We start from the raw sequence: 15,213 nt of genomic DNA, 5'->3' as shown, positions 1-15,213 counted from the left end.
ATATATTTCATTCATAAGATGTGCAACATCATAACTGCAAGAACAACGTATACTGACAATGTTGTTTCATCAGATCGATCTCGACTGTGTACAACTCTTGGTTGTAATCTGTGGCAGCTGTGTCCCACTGAAAAGAGGCTAACCATCTACACACGGTAAAGAGAGCCTCACACTTACACTCCCACATCTCCGTGACTCATAGCTGCGTGGCGCAATTTCCAAAAGAGGTCTGTCCAATGCGCCCGAGATGACATGGGACTGATATTTGTAGCTTAGAACGGAAGTTGGAGATTTAGCCCTCATTCTCGCGCTGGGAATCGAATCTTCCCAAGAGCTGAAGTTTTCGGCTGTATAAAAGGAAACCAACGTAGCTGTAGTTTGTATGTTCATTATTATGATAAGTAGTCTATTGTTCTATACGTATGGATTACAGATGATCCTGTAGAACATATACAAAGGCATACTGGCTGATCCTGTTTCCAGGCCAAATGGGCCATTATCATCAGCAGCAGCAAGAGCCTATAGCGGACTATTGCAAGCAGAAGGGCTCTCCTACCTGTAACCTGCTGACGTGTGTGTGTGTGTGTGTGTGTGTGTGTGTGTGTCACTCAGAACATAGGGTGAAGAGCCCATTCCCTGAGGCCCAGCAGTCATTCTGTAAACCATTCACTTCCATATGGCACCATTTCGGCACTAACACCCACCGTCCATTTTAGGATGTTTCGTGCTGGTATATTTGTATTAATTTGGGTGTTTTTGTGAGATGCCATCAAGTCTTATGGTAAATAAATCTGTTTTTAACAGAAATTCATACTCATACACTGCTCCCTGCCTCAAGCAAGATATAAACCTGCGTCCAGTGGAACAACACACCTAACGAGTATCCCACCCCTACTCCCACTCAGTCCTAGTAAACAGATGATACTCCATTTCCCTACCAAGTTCTCTAGTCCTCTTCCTCTCATATCATTTGCAGGTTTCAAACACCGACCTTTCAATTGTTCTCTTCTTGGGGGGGGGGAGGGATATTAATTTCACCCTCATAATTCTGATGATTATATTGCTCACTATTTGTGTTAATTCCATCCCATTGTTTACAAACGGATTAGTGGTAGAATAAATTTATCTTGCCTAGGTATAACCACATGACACTGTACCAACATTATATGAGGCAATCGTATTTTTTTATTAAAAGACATAAAAATTCTGCTGATCTTCCCACCATGTTTGTTAATACTGTATAACATTCGTACACCGCAGATGGATAACAGTTTTCCTGTGCCATTCATATACGACAATTCCTTTTATTGATATTCACCCTCTCCTTCACTGGTACAGATATGTTGTTAACCCGCTCGTGCCGGCTATTTTTAACCCTATGGGTCACCTCAGTGCCGGTCATTTTAGACATGTTTTTGGGGGGGGGCTAAAATTATAGATTTTGATGTGGAAACAACAAATTTTGCCATTAACATGCTCACCGAGGCTCAGAAATGAGTTTTATTGAGTCCTGCATACTTGTGTACAGGCATAGCAGCTCTCTCCCGCTTACCACTTACGTGAGAGAAAGCCGTTTGTGTAAGGTATACTCAGGTATTTATGCTGGGAAGGTATAGCAATGTTCAGTACACTTTTCTGATTACATATTACTTCAGCATCTATCACAATTTGCATCTCTTTCTCACTGTGAATGCATTATCTTACACTTACTTGAAGATAGTTACAACCCTGACTTCATTACGTACAGTCCTGGCACTTACAAGATGGTATTTACAACTTGACCAATATGTAATCCTTACACTTACAAGAAAATATTTACAACCCACTTACATGAAAATGTCACAAAATGCCTTCACTATGTACAGCACTGGGTGAGGCACACAGACAGAGTGAGGCAGAGCGAGCGGAAGGGGGGAGAGAGTGAGTTTATGTCCTTGACAGCCTGGGTAATGGCAGAGGAACAGTTACCTAACATGCCTGTCAATTTTTACCAGCAAATCTTGAAAAATGTTGTCACAGTGAAGCTTTTTTATTGTAAACCGTTTTAATACGGCACTGGCACTGGCCGCGGAATTATGTCAGACCGTTTTAAAATGGCACTGGCATGCGGCAGGTTAAAGTATCTGCATTGATAACATAAGATTCATGACAATACTTTAACCTAGAAAATATATTTCACATGCAGCCTAACTGCACATGAACATCATGACCGTGTAGCAGAAACAGTAATTATGACAGTTAGCTAACAAGGTAAATTCTGTGATTTCTAAGTCTGCTGTAGACACCTTGTTCTAAATATAGCATATAGTTGTAAACCATTACCAGTATGTATCTATTTCGTCCATGCATCATTTGCAACAATCACGGTCTGCTGTGTTGTTCGTTCCCCTTCTTCCCAAGTGTATACCATGTTCTACCACAGGTTTTTGATGGGGCTTATATCACAACCCCGACTCATCAAGTCCAGTAGTTCCAGGAAGGGGTGTTCATCAAACCATCTCTGGGAGATTCATGGGGGTGTGTGCACAGGGCATTGGTCATGGGCAAATATTATCCTGCCTGGGAAATGGGTAGTCCTGGCCAGAAAGAGATGGCAGAAATTCCTCTTCAAAAATTTCAAGGCAGTTGTAAACTGTCTGCTAATGGGAGAGACAACCCACCCCATGGTGTCATGTCATACCCACACATTTTGCAAGACATGTCCACTACTTGTTTTTTAAAAGATGTTTTGACCACTGTATGTGTTACTGGGAAAATAGGGCAAATGATACAACTATGTGTGTTGTTACATCCGTGCGTGTTATGCAAGGCGGCATGTGTTTAGTTAATTTTGGCCTGTCTGTCAGTATTTCCGTTTGTGGCAAAATTACACGAATATCCTACTGAACAAAATATTGCATTGTTGAATTATGGCAGAACAAGTTCCATATCTCAAGTGCATGGTCATTTACCTTTTTTTTTTTTTTTTTTTTTTTATCAGATATAGACCAAATGTGGTAAAGTTGAGGATGAGCACAGGATGAAGTGAATAATATTTTAGAACCTTTGGAAAGAGGTAATAATATAGTTCGGTCCTTTGTCACAGCTAGCTACTCCGTTTGGCCAGAGCCTGGGAGGAAGAAGTGATTGTATTTCGAGGACAACAGTTAAGACAAGTATCATAAATAAGGTCAGCCTAGACATCTCTAATCACAATCGTACTAATGTTCGTTGAATGGCTGAGGGTCCATGCATACAGTAACTGGATTTTGCAATCCTCAGTCAAAGGTAAAGGTTATAGGATATGTTCCAAAGCTACGACCACGGTTGTTGCACTCTGAAATCTCCCTTATTGTTGACCCTAAAACCAACTTTTGCATCCATATGGAATATGTTCTGTTTTACACAACAGGCTCAGATATGTCATACTTAATACCTAAGTCGAATACACTCATTATATTTACTTGTATATAAAACTGGCATGTGTGGTGCCTTTTGCAATAATAAACCTGCTGTTTTTTCTCCTCCAGCAATGTATATCTTCCTGCATGTTGTTGAGGAGAATGATTTTTGTCAGTGAATATAATACGAGCCGAGTAAATAAGATCTTCCTGCACATGGTTCTCTGCTAATCTACATCTGCCCTCACAATGCCTAGGTATTAGATGCAGTTTTTGGCCGGTGTCCTGTGGTGAATACACTCGACAACTCGCACAGTCTGAACAGTCACATCTAGCTGTAGTGGTCTCATATGGCCGCAGCATTGGTAAAACAATAATTTTTTGCAGCTTCTCGTATCTGTCCATCATCTGTAGCTGTGGTCTTACATGCTGGTCATTCCCTCGGTTTGTTGTTCAGGTTTGCACTTCATACCCAACGCGTCAGCCATCATGGAACTGTTGTCTTTGATATTCCTATGGTGTTGCCAGTCTCCCTATTAGACTTACAACTTTCTTGACTGCCAGCAGGACGAGAGTAACTTCTTGTCGGATCATAATTTATATTTCTCCAATCTGGTGCTAGGTTTGAGATAAATATTGGCAACGTCCTAAAACTGTAATACAATCAACTTCAAACGATCATTAACCATAATAAGTATACCCATCAAAGAGACAGCGACTTAGAAATTAGTGGCTTCCCGCTTCCCCTTGGAGCACCCACACTAAGGTTTGCTAACACACAGATTGGGTAAGATCTGGGATGAATCGGTGTGGACGACAGAAAAAGAGAGAGAGAGAGAGAGAGAGAGAGAGAGAGAGAGAGATTGTCAATAGGAATGGCTTAATGACAGCAGTGAGTTTATTAAGGCAGAATACCACTATAGGTTTAAGATGTAAGGAAAGTAGATTCTGCAACCTTACTCCCTGAGCCAGGTGGTGTGGAGTAGAGGAACTGGCTGTTTAGAGAGAATGAAAGGGGAGAGTGAGGTAAAGGGGTTCAAGGGAGGGAGTGGGGAGTGAGAAGATGGGAGTGAGTTTCCAGCAATGAAAGAAGGCAGAATGGGAAGAGACGATTGTGTTTTATGAAGACACAAGAAGCCAGTAACCATATCTTCATATGATTTACACTAATTTTACAAACAGAAAATGCCGGTATACAGTTTATGGAAACAGTTTTTGATTTTTTGTATCAAATATATCTGGAAAGGCAAGACAGGGACAGCAATTTTAAATCCCGCCTGTCCCGACTGATTTTCTCCACCACTGACTCCCTCCAATCCTGACCATTTTTTTTTTTTTTTTTTTTGGCTCAAACCTCCACTTTTGTTGAGAAACATCAAAAATTCATAGAGAAATCAAGCTCACCTAGAGGTTTACAATACTCTGGTTAATAGGTAGGAGTACTCCTAACCTTACTGGAGTTTTCCTATCAGGCTGGCTCCAAAGAAAACGAGTTTTATGAAAAGGAGTAACTATTCCACACCACTCATAAATGGTATTTTTTTTTTTTATTGTACAAATTTATATGTAGTACAAGAGTATATTGGTTTTCACATAGTAACACTTACAGGCAATATAAGCATTGTTTCACTCACCAAATACATCAACATACCTGACCTTTTTGGTGACATTTTACCTGATCATCATTTCTGACTGTTTCTTCCTCTCTGAATGGTACGTAAACTTTGTCCTCCACATTGTCATCGATTGAGGGAATCACTCTGGCCCTGAATTTCGTATCACATGGCAGCGACATAAGTTTTTACTCCTGGTAACAGATGAATTGCTGAGACAATGCCGTATGCAAGGGGGGAGGTCATGCGGGGTAAGACATTAATCCCTGCCTATGGCATCTTGTAGAGGAAGGTAAGTGTCCCGTGTATAATGCGTACCAAAAATAATGCTATGAAAATTGAAAATTGTGCAAATTAGGGACCTTGCAATTGATTTTGCTTTTATATACGTTCAATGGGACTGACAGTGACAAAACGGTGTGGACGTATATACCACGTCAGTGGGACGCGGCGGGTTAAAGTGAGTGAGTACCTGCTAGATGTGTCTATGAAACAAGAAATCTCTTTATATCATCTGGTTATCATTACAGTTGAAGCTGCTATCTATCAAATGAACTGAGCAATGACACATAATGAATAACACTCATACCTCCATAGTTATTTTTACTAGTAGCCTCTCTAATATATGATTTTAGTAGCGGTATGTATCAAGTTTTAAACCATGATTTGGCAACCCATTCATTCATCCTCTTAGACACAACAAATGTGTGAAAACATCATTTACAACCTTCAGACGTACCAACTGTCCGTTGCTTCCGACCCAAACCACACTCTTATACTATACCAGGTTCATTTGTTGCCAATATCACATTGTACTGAAAGTGTAATTTATCGTATCGTATACAATATTTATTGTACATATGGCAAGAGTTTTGGAGTGGCAGGCAGCATATTCTAGTATTAATCTTTTGTTATTGCCCCGCATTCAAGATGGAGAGACGGCAGTTTTATGCCAAGTTAAAATGAACTGATTATGGTATGATAAATGATATTTTTTAAAAAGAGGCATAGACTGCACCTTCTATGGAAAGAATTGCAACAGCAGGCGACTAGGCCCCATGTTGCCTCCCACCCTCTCCCAACACTCACTCAGTTGCTCTGCATTGTTCCCTGTTTTTGTTTCCATCTTTGTTTCCTTTTCATTAATTCTTATTTTGATTAGTTTAGCCATGTTTGGTACTGTATAAGCTTGTTTTATGATTACCTACATCATTTATGACAGACAGTGCTTGATAATATGAGGATATATAGAGAATGGTTAAGGTGGATGTCACTATCAAAAAAAAAAAAAAAAAAATCCTGTTCTATATTTAACCCCAATTCTTTTATCCTTATAAAACAGGGTAAGCCTAAACAATCACTGTTTCCTGCAGTACCTCTTTGACATTAAAAAAAAAAAAAAAAAAAAAAGGCTGACTTCATCAAACCTGTCAGCCCATGCTTCAGCAAAATTTACAACGTTGTGAACACCGTATTAGTCGTATGTTTAAAAAATGTTTTTTTCTCAACTGTCGATTCTACATTTAGTCTTTATGCTTAGGCACAACTGTGGCACTGGTGTGGCAATATGTTTATTTTTTGGCTTACCCTGAAGTTTCACATACATTTCATTTTCTTTGAAGTAAAGATTTTAATTTCTGTTTTCTGCAGTGATTTATGGAGTAATTCATAATTTAATAACCTCCAAAAAACCGTTAAATATGATATTCAGTCTTTAAGCTTATTTTTATAAATCATCATTACGGTTCTTACAACTAACAACTCTTTTGTGGAATACCACATATGTGCAAATTTTTAAAACCATTGCTTGAAAACATATAAAGTGCAAGCCGTTGTTGATAATCCTCTGAAAATGCCAAAAAAAAAATGTATTGTAGATGAATTAGAAAGCAGTTGTTGAATCGTTAAGCTTACCACTAGTTAAATTCCGTGCCACCAGTTGTGGCAGGACAATTTTATTTAAGAATATGACCATAAGTTACAAGACTGCAAAGGATATCCTAAAGATTATTTACTTTGTATGACAATGAAGTGATTGAGGGATCAAATGTAAGAATCACAAGTAATATATAAAAAAACGCACGCGTTTAACTTTATCGCAGACGTGTCATCATTTGTTCTCCAATTTTCCAACCTGACTTTTATTTCCCGTTATTTTCTTCTCTGAGAATTTGTGGAAAATTTGTGCATCATCTTCCCTTCTCCAGGTTTGGTAGAATATCGCCAGGAAACATAGCAGGGCATATTTGATAAAGAAATCTGGTTAATCACAGATAAAAGCAATAAAGCGTGCTGGCCATTCAACTTACTCACCCCACTGGGGGACAACTTGGCACCTGTGGGTCATGTGACCTAGGCAGGCTGAAACAGTGGTCACAACTTAACAGAAGGCGCTGTATGGAGTGATTTGATGACAAACACCCACACTTGTCATGCATCATCACTGTTCCTCAGCTAACAAGTGGATACCATATAAAGACATGCGCAGTGGAAAATTTTTACAATTCCATAATTCCTCATTATACTTCTATATATCTATCTATTGCCAGACACCTTAATCCCGTAAAGGGTGGCTACAAACAAATCGCCTCATGTCGCCCCGTCCCCCGCCATTTCACCGTCCTACTCACAGCTCACACTCCCCTCTCTCATATACTTCTCCACTCCATCCCTCCACCACATCCCCGGCCCCCCCCTCCCTCTCCCCCCTCCACTTCACTCACCGACACTCTCCTCGTCAATCTTTCGCTTTCCATCCTCTCCATGTGGCCAAACCGCCTCAGTGTGTTTCTCCTAACGCTTCCTATCACATCCACATCCACGCCACAATGCTCCTTCACTTCCTCGTTTCCCAGCCTGTCTCTCCATGTAGCTCCACATGCTTCTCTCAAACTACTCATTTCCACTATCCTCACTCTTGACTTGTGTCCACCCAGCGAGGTCAAAGCTTCACTTCCATACGTTAGAGTTGGTTTCACAATACTGTCATGCAGTAACCTTTTCACTTCCATGCTCTCTTCCCTGTTTCTCTGCTTTCAGAGACCAGGAACTTTTCTTCATTGTTGTACACTTTCAAGTGCTTCACTCTCTAAACTTCCATCCTTACTCATCACACTACCAAAACTACAAAAATGCACTCAAATTTCCTCCCCATCCAACCACACCGTACAGTAAATGACTTTATTTCTATCGAAGACCATAACTTTACTCCTCCCTATTCACTTTTTCTCTTCGTATCTTACACATTATCCCAAACTCATTCACCAAGCCTTGCAGCTCCCCTTCGTCTTCACTTAACAACACGTATTATCTGCAAGCAACAGTACAGGGAGTTTCCACACACTGCCAAGCCTCATTAGGGCCACTCCAACATCCACTGCCCTACCTGGTATCTCTTTTATCACCCCATCCATATACAGATTGAACAACCATGGAGACATGACACATCCCTGTTTCAGTCCAACCTTCAAACAGAATAATTCACTCAGTTAACTGTCCACAAGCACGGCAGCCTTAGCACCCTCATACATATTTTTCAAGGCATTCAGCAACTTCCCATTGACTCCATATCTTCTTAATACTTTCCACAATCCTTGTCTGTCCACCCTACCATATGTTTTTTTTTTTTTTTTTCCAAATCCATGAAAGCTGCATACAACTTCTTTCCCTTTTCTAGAAAATTTTCCACTTGAGACCTAAGAATGCATATCTGACACAACGTCTTCCCTTCCTAAAACCTCCCTGTTTCTCTCCAACTAATTCCTCTGTTATTTCCATAATTCTGTCAATAAGTAACCTACCATATGCTTATCCTATTACTCTGAAAAGAGAAATGCCACTATGATTACCGCACACCTCTTTTTCCCATTTTCCTTTGTACAGGAGAATAATTATACCTGACTTTCAATCTTCTAGGACTTTACCTTCCTCCCAGGGCAATCTGCAGATCTTCCACATCCATTCTAATACTGTCTCTCTTCCATGCTTCAGCATTTCACCACGCACTCCATGACTTTCTGGGGCTTTCTCCATTTTGACTTACACTCATTGCTTCCACTACTTCCATTATACTGATTTCTTCCCTTCTTCTCACAACCCTCCTTCTCCCCAGCTATTCCCCATCCACTTACACTCGCATTACTTTCATTCTCTATGTTCAACAGATCCTCAACCTGTAATGCACTAGGCAAAAAGAAAACTGATAGCCTACACATCTATGCCGGCCAATTTTGTATTTTCTTTTCTAGCTAAATGGGCATAATACATCAAACATAAGACGCCTGGCACTAATAAAAGTAATCACCAAAGCCAGAAAGTTGGTTGAATTGAGTCAGTTTATTGCCATCCAACCTCTGAAATCTTCAAGGTTACTGAGAGAGCAGAGCGACTGTTAGCTTGTGAACCGATTTCGGATTTTGTTGTGGGTAAATGGCCTTAATACATCAATATAAGATCCCTGGCACTAATAAAAGCAATCAGCAAAGTCAGAAAGTTGGTTGAATCGAGTCAGGTTGGTGCCACTTGACCTCTGAAATCTTCAATGTTACTGAGATGGCAGAGCAGCTGGACCCTATGAAGACTGTCACTCGCCTCCCACGCTCCTAAATCAGTGTTGTAAGAGTAGCAGAGAAATGTCTGAAGTTAGTGAGATACGTTATTACCTTCCATTTTCCTTTGGTTCCTTGCAGTGACTTCTCAGTGCTGCAGGACATAGATCTACGTCACTGGCGTTTCTGAAGGGGACATAGATCTATGACACTAGTCCATCTGCTCACTTTTTCTCCCTTCTTCACTAGTGATCTGCCATTTTCATTTTTCACTTCCCGACTAACCTCTTGAATATCCAGTCTAACTCAACCTCTTTCCAGAACATTTTCTTACATTCCCTCCACTTTACACTCAAATTCCTTCCAAATTCCTCATCCACTCTCTTCTTACTCTCCCTTACTATTCTTTTCACCTACCCATTCCTCTCTACATATAATTATCTTCTGCCTCTCAACTTCCTCCTCACCCCTGTTTCTCATCCACTCACTATATGCTTTATTGTTTTGTGCCACAGCCTGTCTCACCTCTTCATTCCACCATGCTGTTCCTTGCACCACCTTTCGTCATCTCTTCACCCCAAACATCACCTCACATGCTGCATAGATTTCATGTGTGAAAATCTTGCACACACCTTCTATATCCCTCCTCTGCTCCAAATCATATTTACCCAATCGCTCCTCGACTTCTCTCTTATCTTTTGCCTTTTTCCATCCTCGTATAACCTTTTCACCCTCTTTGTAAGAACTACCTCCTTCTGTCCTTCCCTTCTATTCGTCCACTTCATTTCAACCTTGACTTTCACTGCCACCAAGTGGTTGTCAGAAAGTCCACTCCTCCAACCTCTTTATGCTCTTGCATCCATTACACACATTCTCGTTCTGTCATCCATGCACTCATAATCAATCTTCGCCTTCCGTTCATGCAGTTCATCACCGACCCTTCTCCTCACTCTCCACGTATACTGTTCCTGTGGATAATTTTGTGCCTGAAGAGGGTATTAGCTATCACCAACTCCCTCCTGGCACAAATGTCCACTGGAGTACTGCCATCCTCATCCACTTCTGCAGGCGCACTCCACTCACCAACTACTCCATCGACCTTCACATTCCCTACTTTTTCATTTATATCTCCAATCAAAAACACTCTTTCATTCCTTTCAAACTTTTCAATGTATGTTTCCACATCTGCCCAGAAGTCTTCTTTCACTTGGCTTGCATGATCTTGCACTGGCACACACACACACACACACACACACACACAATCTCCCACAATTGAAGTGCAACTTAAATCTTACCCATACAGTTCTTGAGCCAACTGATCCATTCTCTCTTATACTTTCCTTCCATCTCTTGCACACAGCAATACACACTCCTTCTTGTGCCCTCACATTCTCACCCACTCCTGCACATACACCCCATCCATTCTCCCATTCTCTCACATTCTCACGTTTACATTTAGTTTCAGTTAATCCACATATTCGTACATCCACTTTTGCACTCTCAAGCACCTGGACAATCTCTCTTTCTTTCACCTCATCATTTGCAGCCCTTACATTCCGTGCCGCAATCCGTACCACGCCGATGTTCCGTCCTTAGTCGTCACCTGTTTGTCAGTCCTGGTCTGAGGCTTCTTGTTCGTATTTATAGTTACCGGTAGTTGTTTTCCGGGGAGGGGCACTAACCCTTCATCAACCCACTTGTTGTCACATAGGGAACGCGTGTTGGTTTCTTATAAGGTTAACACCCAGCGTTGTAAATGATTTCCTGGTTTAGGGGAAATCATCTGGTTTGCCACTGACTGTAGAGCTACCCGCAAAACAGAGTACTGCTACACTAAGTGGGTGGATGATGGGCGCCCCTACTTACCCTTCTTACCTATTATACTTACTAGACAAAATTTTTGTTTCCAGTCTGGAAACGATTATATTAATGAAATATATACATTGTCCATAGACTGTGTAACAGGGACTAGTCATAGGCAGAGGGAGACAACCAACTCTCTTGCTCGCTTTATTCCAACTAACTACAACTGGCTCACCAACTCCTCACGTTGGTCTTGGCACTTTGAAGCTCCAAATAACTCAACAACAACTGGCTTAACCTCGTCATGTTAGTCTTGAAGCTACAAAGCTCACAGGGAACAATGTTTAAGAGTAAATGAGTAATGAAAAATACCAAACACACATGCACACACACACACACACACACACACACACTCACACATACACACACACACACACACATACACGCATACATACACATGCACACTACACTTCCCCCGATCCTACAAAAGATCACTGTACTGGAAGGGTCCTACTGGACAGCATTCCTGTGAACTTTGATGAAGGAGCTATCTCTCAGGACTGCCTTCTTCTTCAGTCGAACTTCCGATATCACCCGTCTCAGAGCCCCTCAACAGAGCCTGCACATTAACCAGCAAATCGTCGTCCTCTGCTGCTACAGCTGGCCTTCACGACCGAGGGTTCTTCTGGGGTGAGTGGTAGTGATGAAAAGAAACACTGGTCCCGCACATGACGAGGCATGTCGCCAACCTTGATGTTCTGGGCCGATACAATTTTCGTCACTCTGCCCAGGAAACTCGTGGATTCGCAGTGCCTACTGGGGTGTCGGATCCACACACGGTCCCTGATGCTTAAGCAGTGCTGGTCGTCCGTTAGCTGGATGTTGCTGGGTCACCCTGTTGATTCCAAGCAGCCTGATCTTCTGGTTAGCAGGGGCAGCTGCAGCGCCATCATCTAGTGGCATCACGTTATAACAATAAACTGCCTCCGCCACAGAGCAGCCTGTCCATGCCAGTATCGTATTCACTGTTCAATGACGCCGCTCTGTTATTCCATTACCAAAGGGAACATTGGCACAATGTTACCTGACTGCCATGCCCCAGCAACTGGTAAACCCACTGAAGACAGAACTATGGAAGCTGGCAGCATTGTCAGTCAGCAGCTCTTTGGGTGCTCCACACTTAAAAAACACAGATTCCAGCTGTTCAATAACACTGCTGGGGTTTTGACATCTGATTCTACTCCTGATGGCGTAACACAATGGGCCGCAGTCAGTGAGAGTCAGGTAGTGCTGATTTCTGACATTACAGATGTTCATGCTAACTCTGCCCCAAATCTCTGAGGTTCCCAAAACCCTCTTTTGCCACCTCTCAGGTGCCGAATCAATAGACTGGCATTCTTGGCACCCACAAACGACATTGCATACCTGTTGCCGTTGAACTGTTGGGTAGAGTCTTCTGCAGAAGTATAATGTGTGCCTAACACCTGGGTGTCTGCTGGTTTCATGAATTTTGGTGATGTCTTGCTCAGAAACAGCGGCAACAGGCCCGCATATTGGTTGAACATTCTGAAGAAAAAGCCATCTCTTTGGTACTCGAGTTAGTGCGTCGGCCTTGTTCTCAAAAAAGGACAAAAATTTAACATCAAGATGCAGTCTGTAATCGTTGACGATGGTTTTTAACATCTCTAGGCATCTGCAAATCAACATTTCACTAGATGGTTTAGTCCTCACATGTGCATTTCCAAATAGAGTGTCCACAATCCAATGATACACAGTGCTCAAGTCAGTCATGAGAGCCAGTAACTTCATATTCCAGGAGATAGCGAGATTTAAACTTTTGATGACGGCATCCAGATCTGCAAGACTGATGCGGGGGCAGTCGTTCCATTGTAGCCAACACGCATCTTCTATGATTTCCCTGTTCACTTCTGAAATAGCTCCCAGTGCAAGAGAACTCACACTCTAATATAGCTCCCAGTGCAAGAGAACTCGCATCCACCACAAGAGTAGCTTCTTCTCCTGCTAAATCCCATCGTCCTCCAGATGGATCAGACCTCTTTACCTGCTTCAGTGTCTCTGTGAGTATGGAGTGCAACTTAGAGTCAGTAATCTCATTGTCCCACGAAGTAGTGGCCTCACTGACGTGCCTCTTCATGTAAGACGCCTCCGCTTTCAACCAGCCACATACAGGCAGATGACTTGTCAATTTTCTACAGAGAAAGAACATGATGCACCTTGTCAGTTTCTTGAGCATTTCACTAACATCATTGTCAAAGAAGAGACCGTGGTGTTCCCCTCAGACTCTGATGCCAAGCATTCAGACTCCTTCAGATACGTGCTCGGCCGGATTGCAGGTCATGTGGTAATGATTCAGATGACTCTCAACCTCCTCCGCGAATGATATGCTTTCATCCACCAGTGTGTCATCCAGATACAGCAAGATGACATGGTTAATCCTCTCATCCCAGCACAGCACGGTGCCCAGGACCTTCTTCAAAACGAGAGGAGCGATGTTCAGTCCAAAGCAGTCTTGTCAAGCAATAACGTCTTCCCTGAAATACCACCGCCTGGCTCGACCATAATGATGGGTGAATGTGAATTTGCAGGTAGGCCTTGCATAAATCCACGAGATTGACCCTCTGTCTACACAAGCACCACTCCCTAATTTTCTCTGTGTAGATGTCTGCTTGTGCTGTGCACACATCGAGATAAGCGTTCAGTTCATGGAAATCTAGTACCGGGTGCACATTTTTCTTATGTTGTTGCACGATTGCCATCAGAGGAATGGTTCCTTTCAGGCCCATGGGTGCTCTCATTATACTGAACCAGCCAGCCATCCTTGATCCACTGGCACAATTCGTTCTTTGTATTCATGATGAACCTCTCGAGGCATCCTTTACTCTGAGACAGTATTCATTAGACGTGGCGGCCATTTGCCACCACACCACTTCCACAACACCTTCCACGTGCTTGCTTTCATATCATGTCACTTTAAAGTCCATCTCGTCAGTGTCAGTAGTTGCCACCACTGCCAAAACCCCCGAATCCTCGTTACCGACCTTTACATCATTCGACGAGCGCACTGTCACACTCTGGTATATAGCAGAGGTCCATGACAAGGCTGTCCAAGTGAACTGTAGGTTCTTCATACTGCGTCATTAGTTGCTGTTAAGTGCCTAGATAGCTTGTAACAGGGACTTGTCGTAGGCAGAGGGAGACAACCAACTCTCTTGCTCACTTTATTCCAACAACTAACTACAACTAGCTCATCAACTCATCAAGTTCGTGTTGGCACTTTGAAGCTCCAACTAACTCAACAACAATTTGCTTAACAACTCGTCACGTTAGTCTTCAAGCTCCGAAGTTTGCACGGAACAATGTAAAAGAATAAATGAGTAATGAAAAGTATAGCACACACACACACACACACACACACACACACACCGCTCGCTGGTGCAGTGGTAACGTTCCCGCTTGCCAACTGGCGGACGGGAGTTAGCGCCTTGCTCAGGTTGCGAAAAGTTTCACTGACGAAGTGGGTGGTTACTGTCCCCCTTGAGCAAGGAGACGGGTGTGTGCGTGTGTGAAGGTCACAGCCTTGCCCTTAGATCGGACTATATGAGCTCTCAGCTCCCTTCCGGGAGGGTAAAAGCTGACAATCACGACCATCAAGTGATCCTGACCGACCCGGTGAATTACACACACACACACACACACACACACACACACACACAGAGGATTGAATATGACATAGATAACAGCAATGAAAGTTACAAAAAGAGCCTAAACTATAAAAAGGGAAAGTATCATGACCTAAAGAAGTACTTCTTAGAAATTACTTGGGAAAAGGAGCTTAGAGGACAAGATTTA

General features: G+C 42.3%; 1 protein-coding gene across 1 annotated transcript; it reads right to left on the bottom strand.

The window, feature by feature from the left end:
- Nucleotides 1-12,423: 12,423 nt before the first annotated feature.
- LOC145398715 (uncharacterized) lies at nucleotides 12,424-14,147 on the bottom strand. The gene is made up of 2 exons (XM_080271515.1): nucleotides 13,991-14,147; nucleotides 12,424-13,280 (listed from the first exon to the last, which is right to left on the bottom strand). The coding sequence occupies exons 1-2, from the start codon at nucleotides 14,145-14,147 to the stop codon at nucleotides 12,424-12,426; spliced, it is 1,014 nt and encodes a 337-aa protein (XP_080127641.1).
- Between the last annotated feature and the right edge of the window lie 1,066 nt (nucleotides 14,148-15,213).

The sequence above is a fragment of the Coenobita brevimanus genome, chromosome 46 (assembly GCF_032717465.1).
Source record: "Coenobita brevimanus isolate Jiangsu-jjx chromosome 46, ASM3271746v2, whole genome shotgun sequence".
Taxonomy (NCBI): domain Eukaryota; kingdom Metazoa; phylum Arthropoda; class Malacostraca; order Decapoda; family Coenobitidae; genus Coenobita; species Coenobita brevimanus.
The sequence above is the reverse complement of the archived record's forward strand: the minus strand, read 5'-3'. Positions and strand labels throughout refer to the sequence as shown.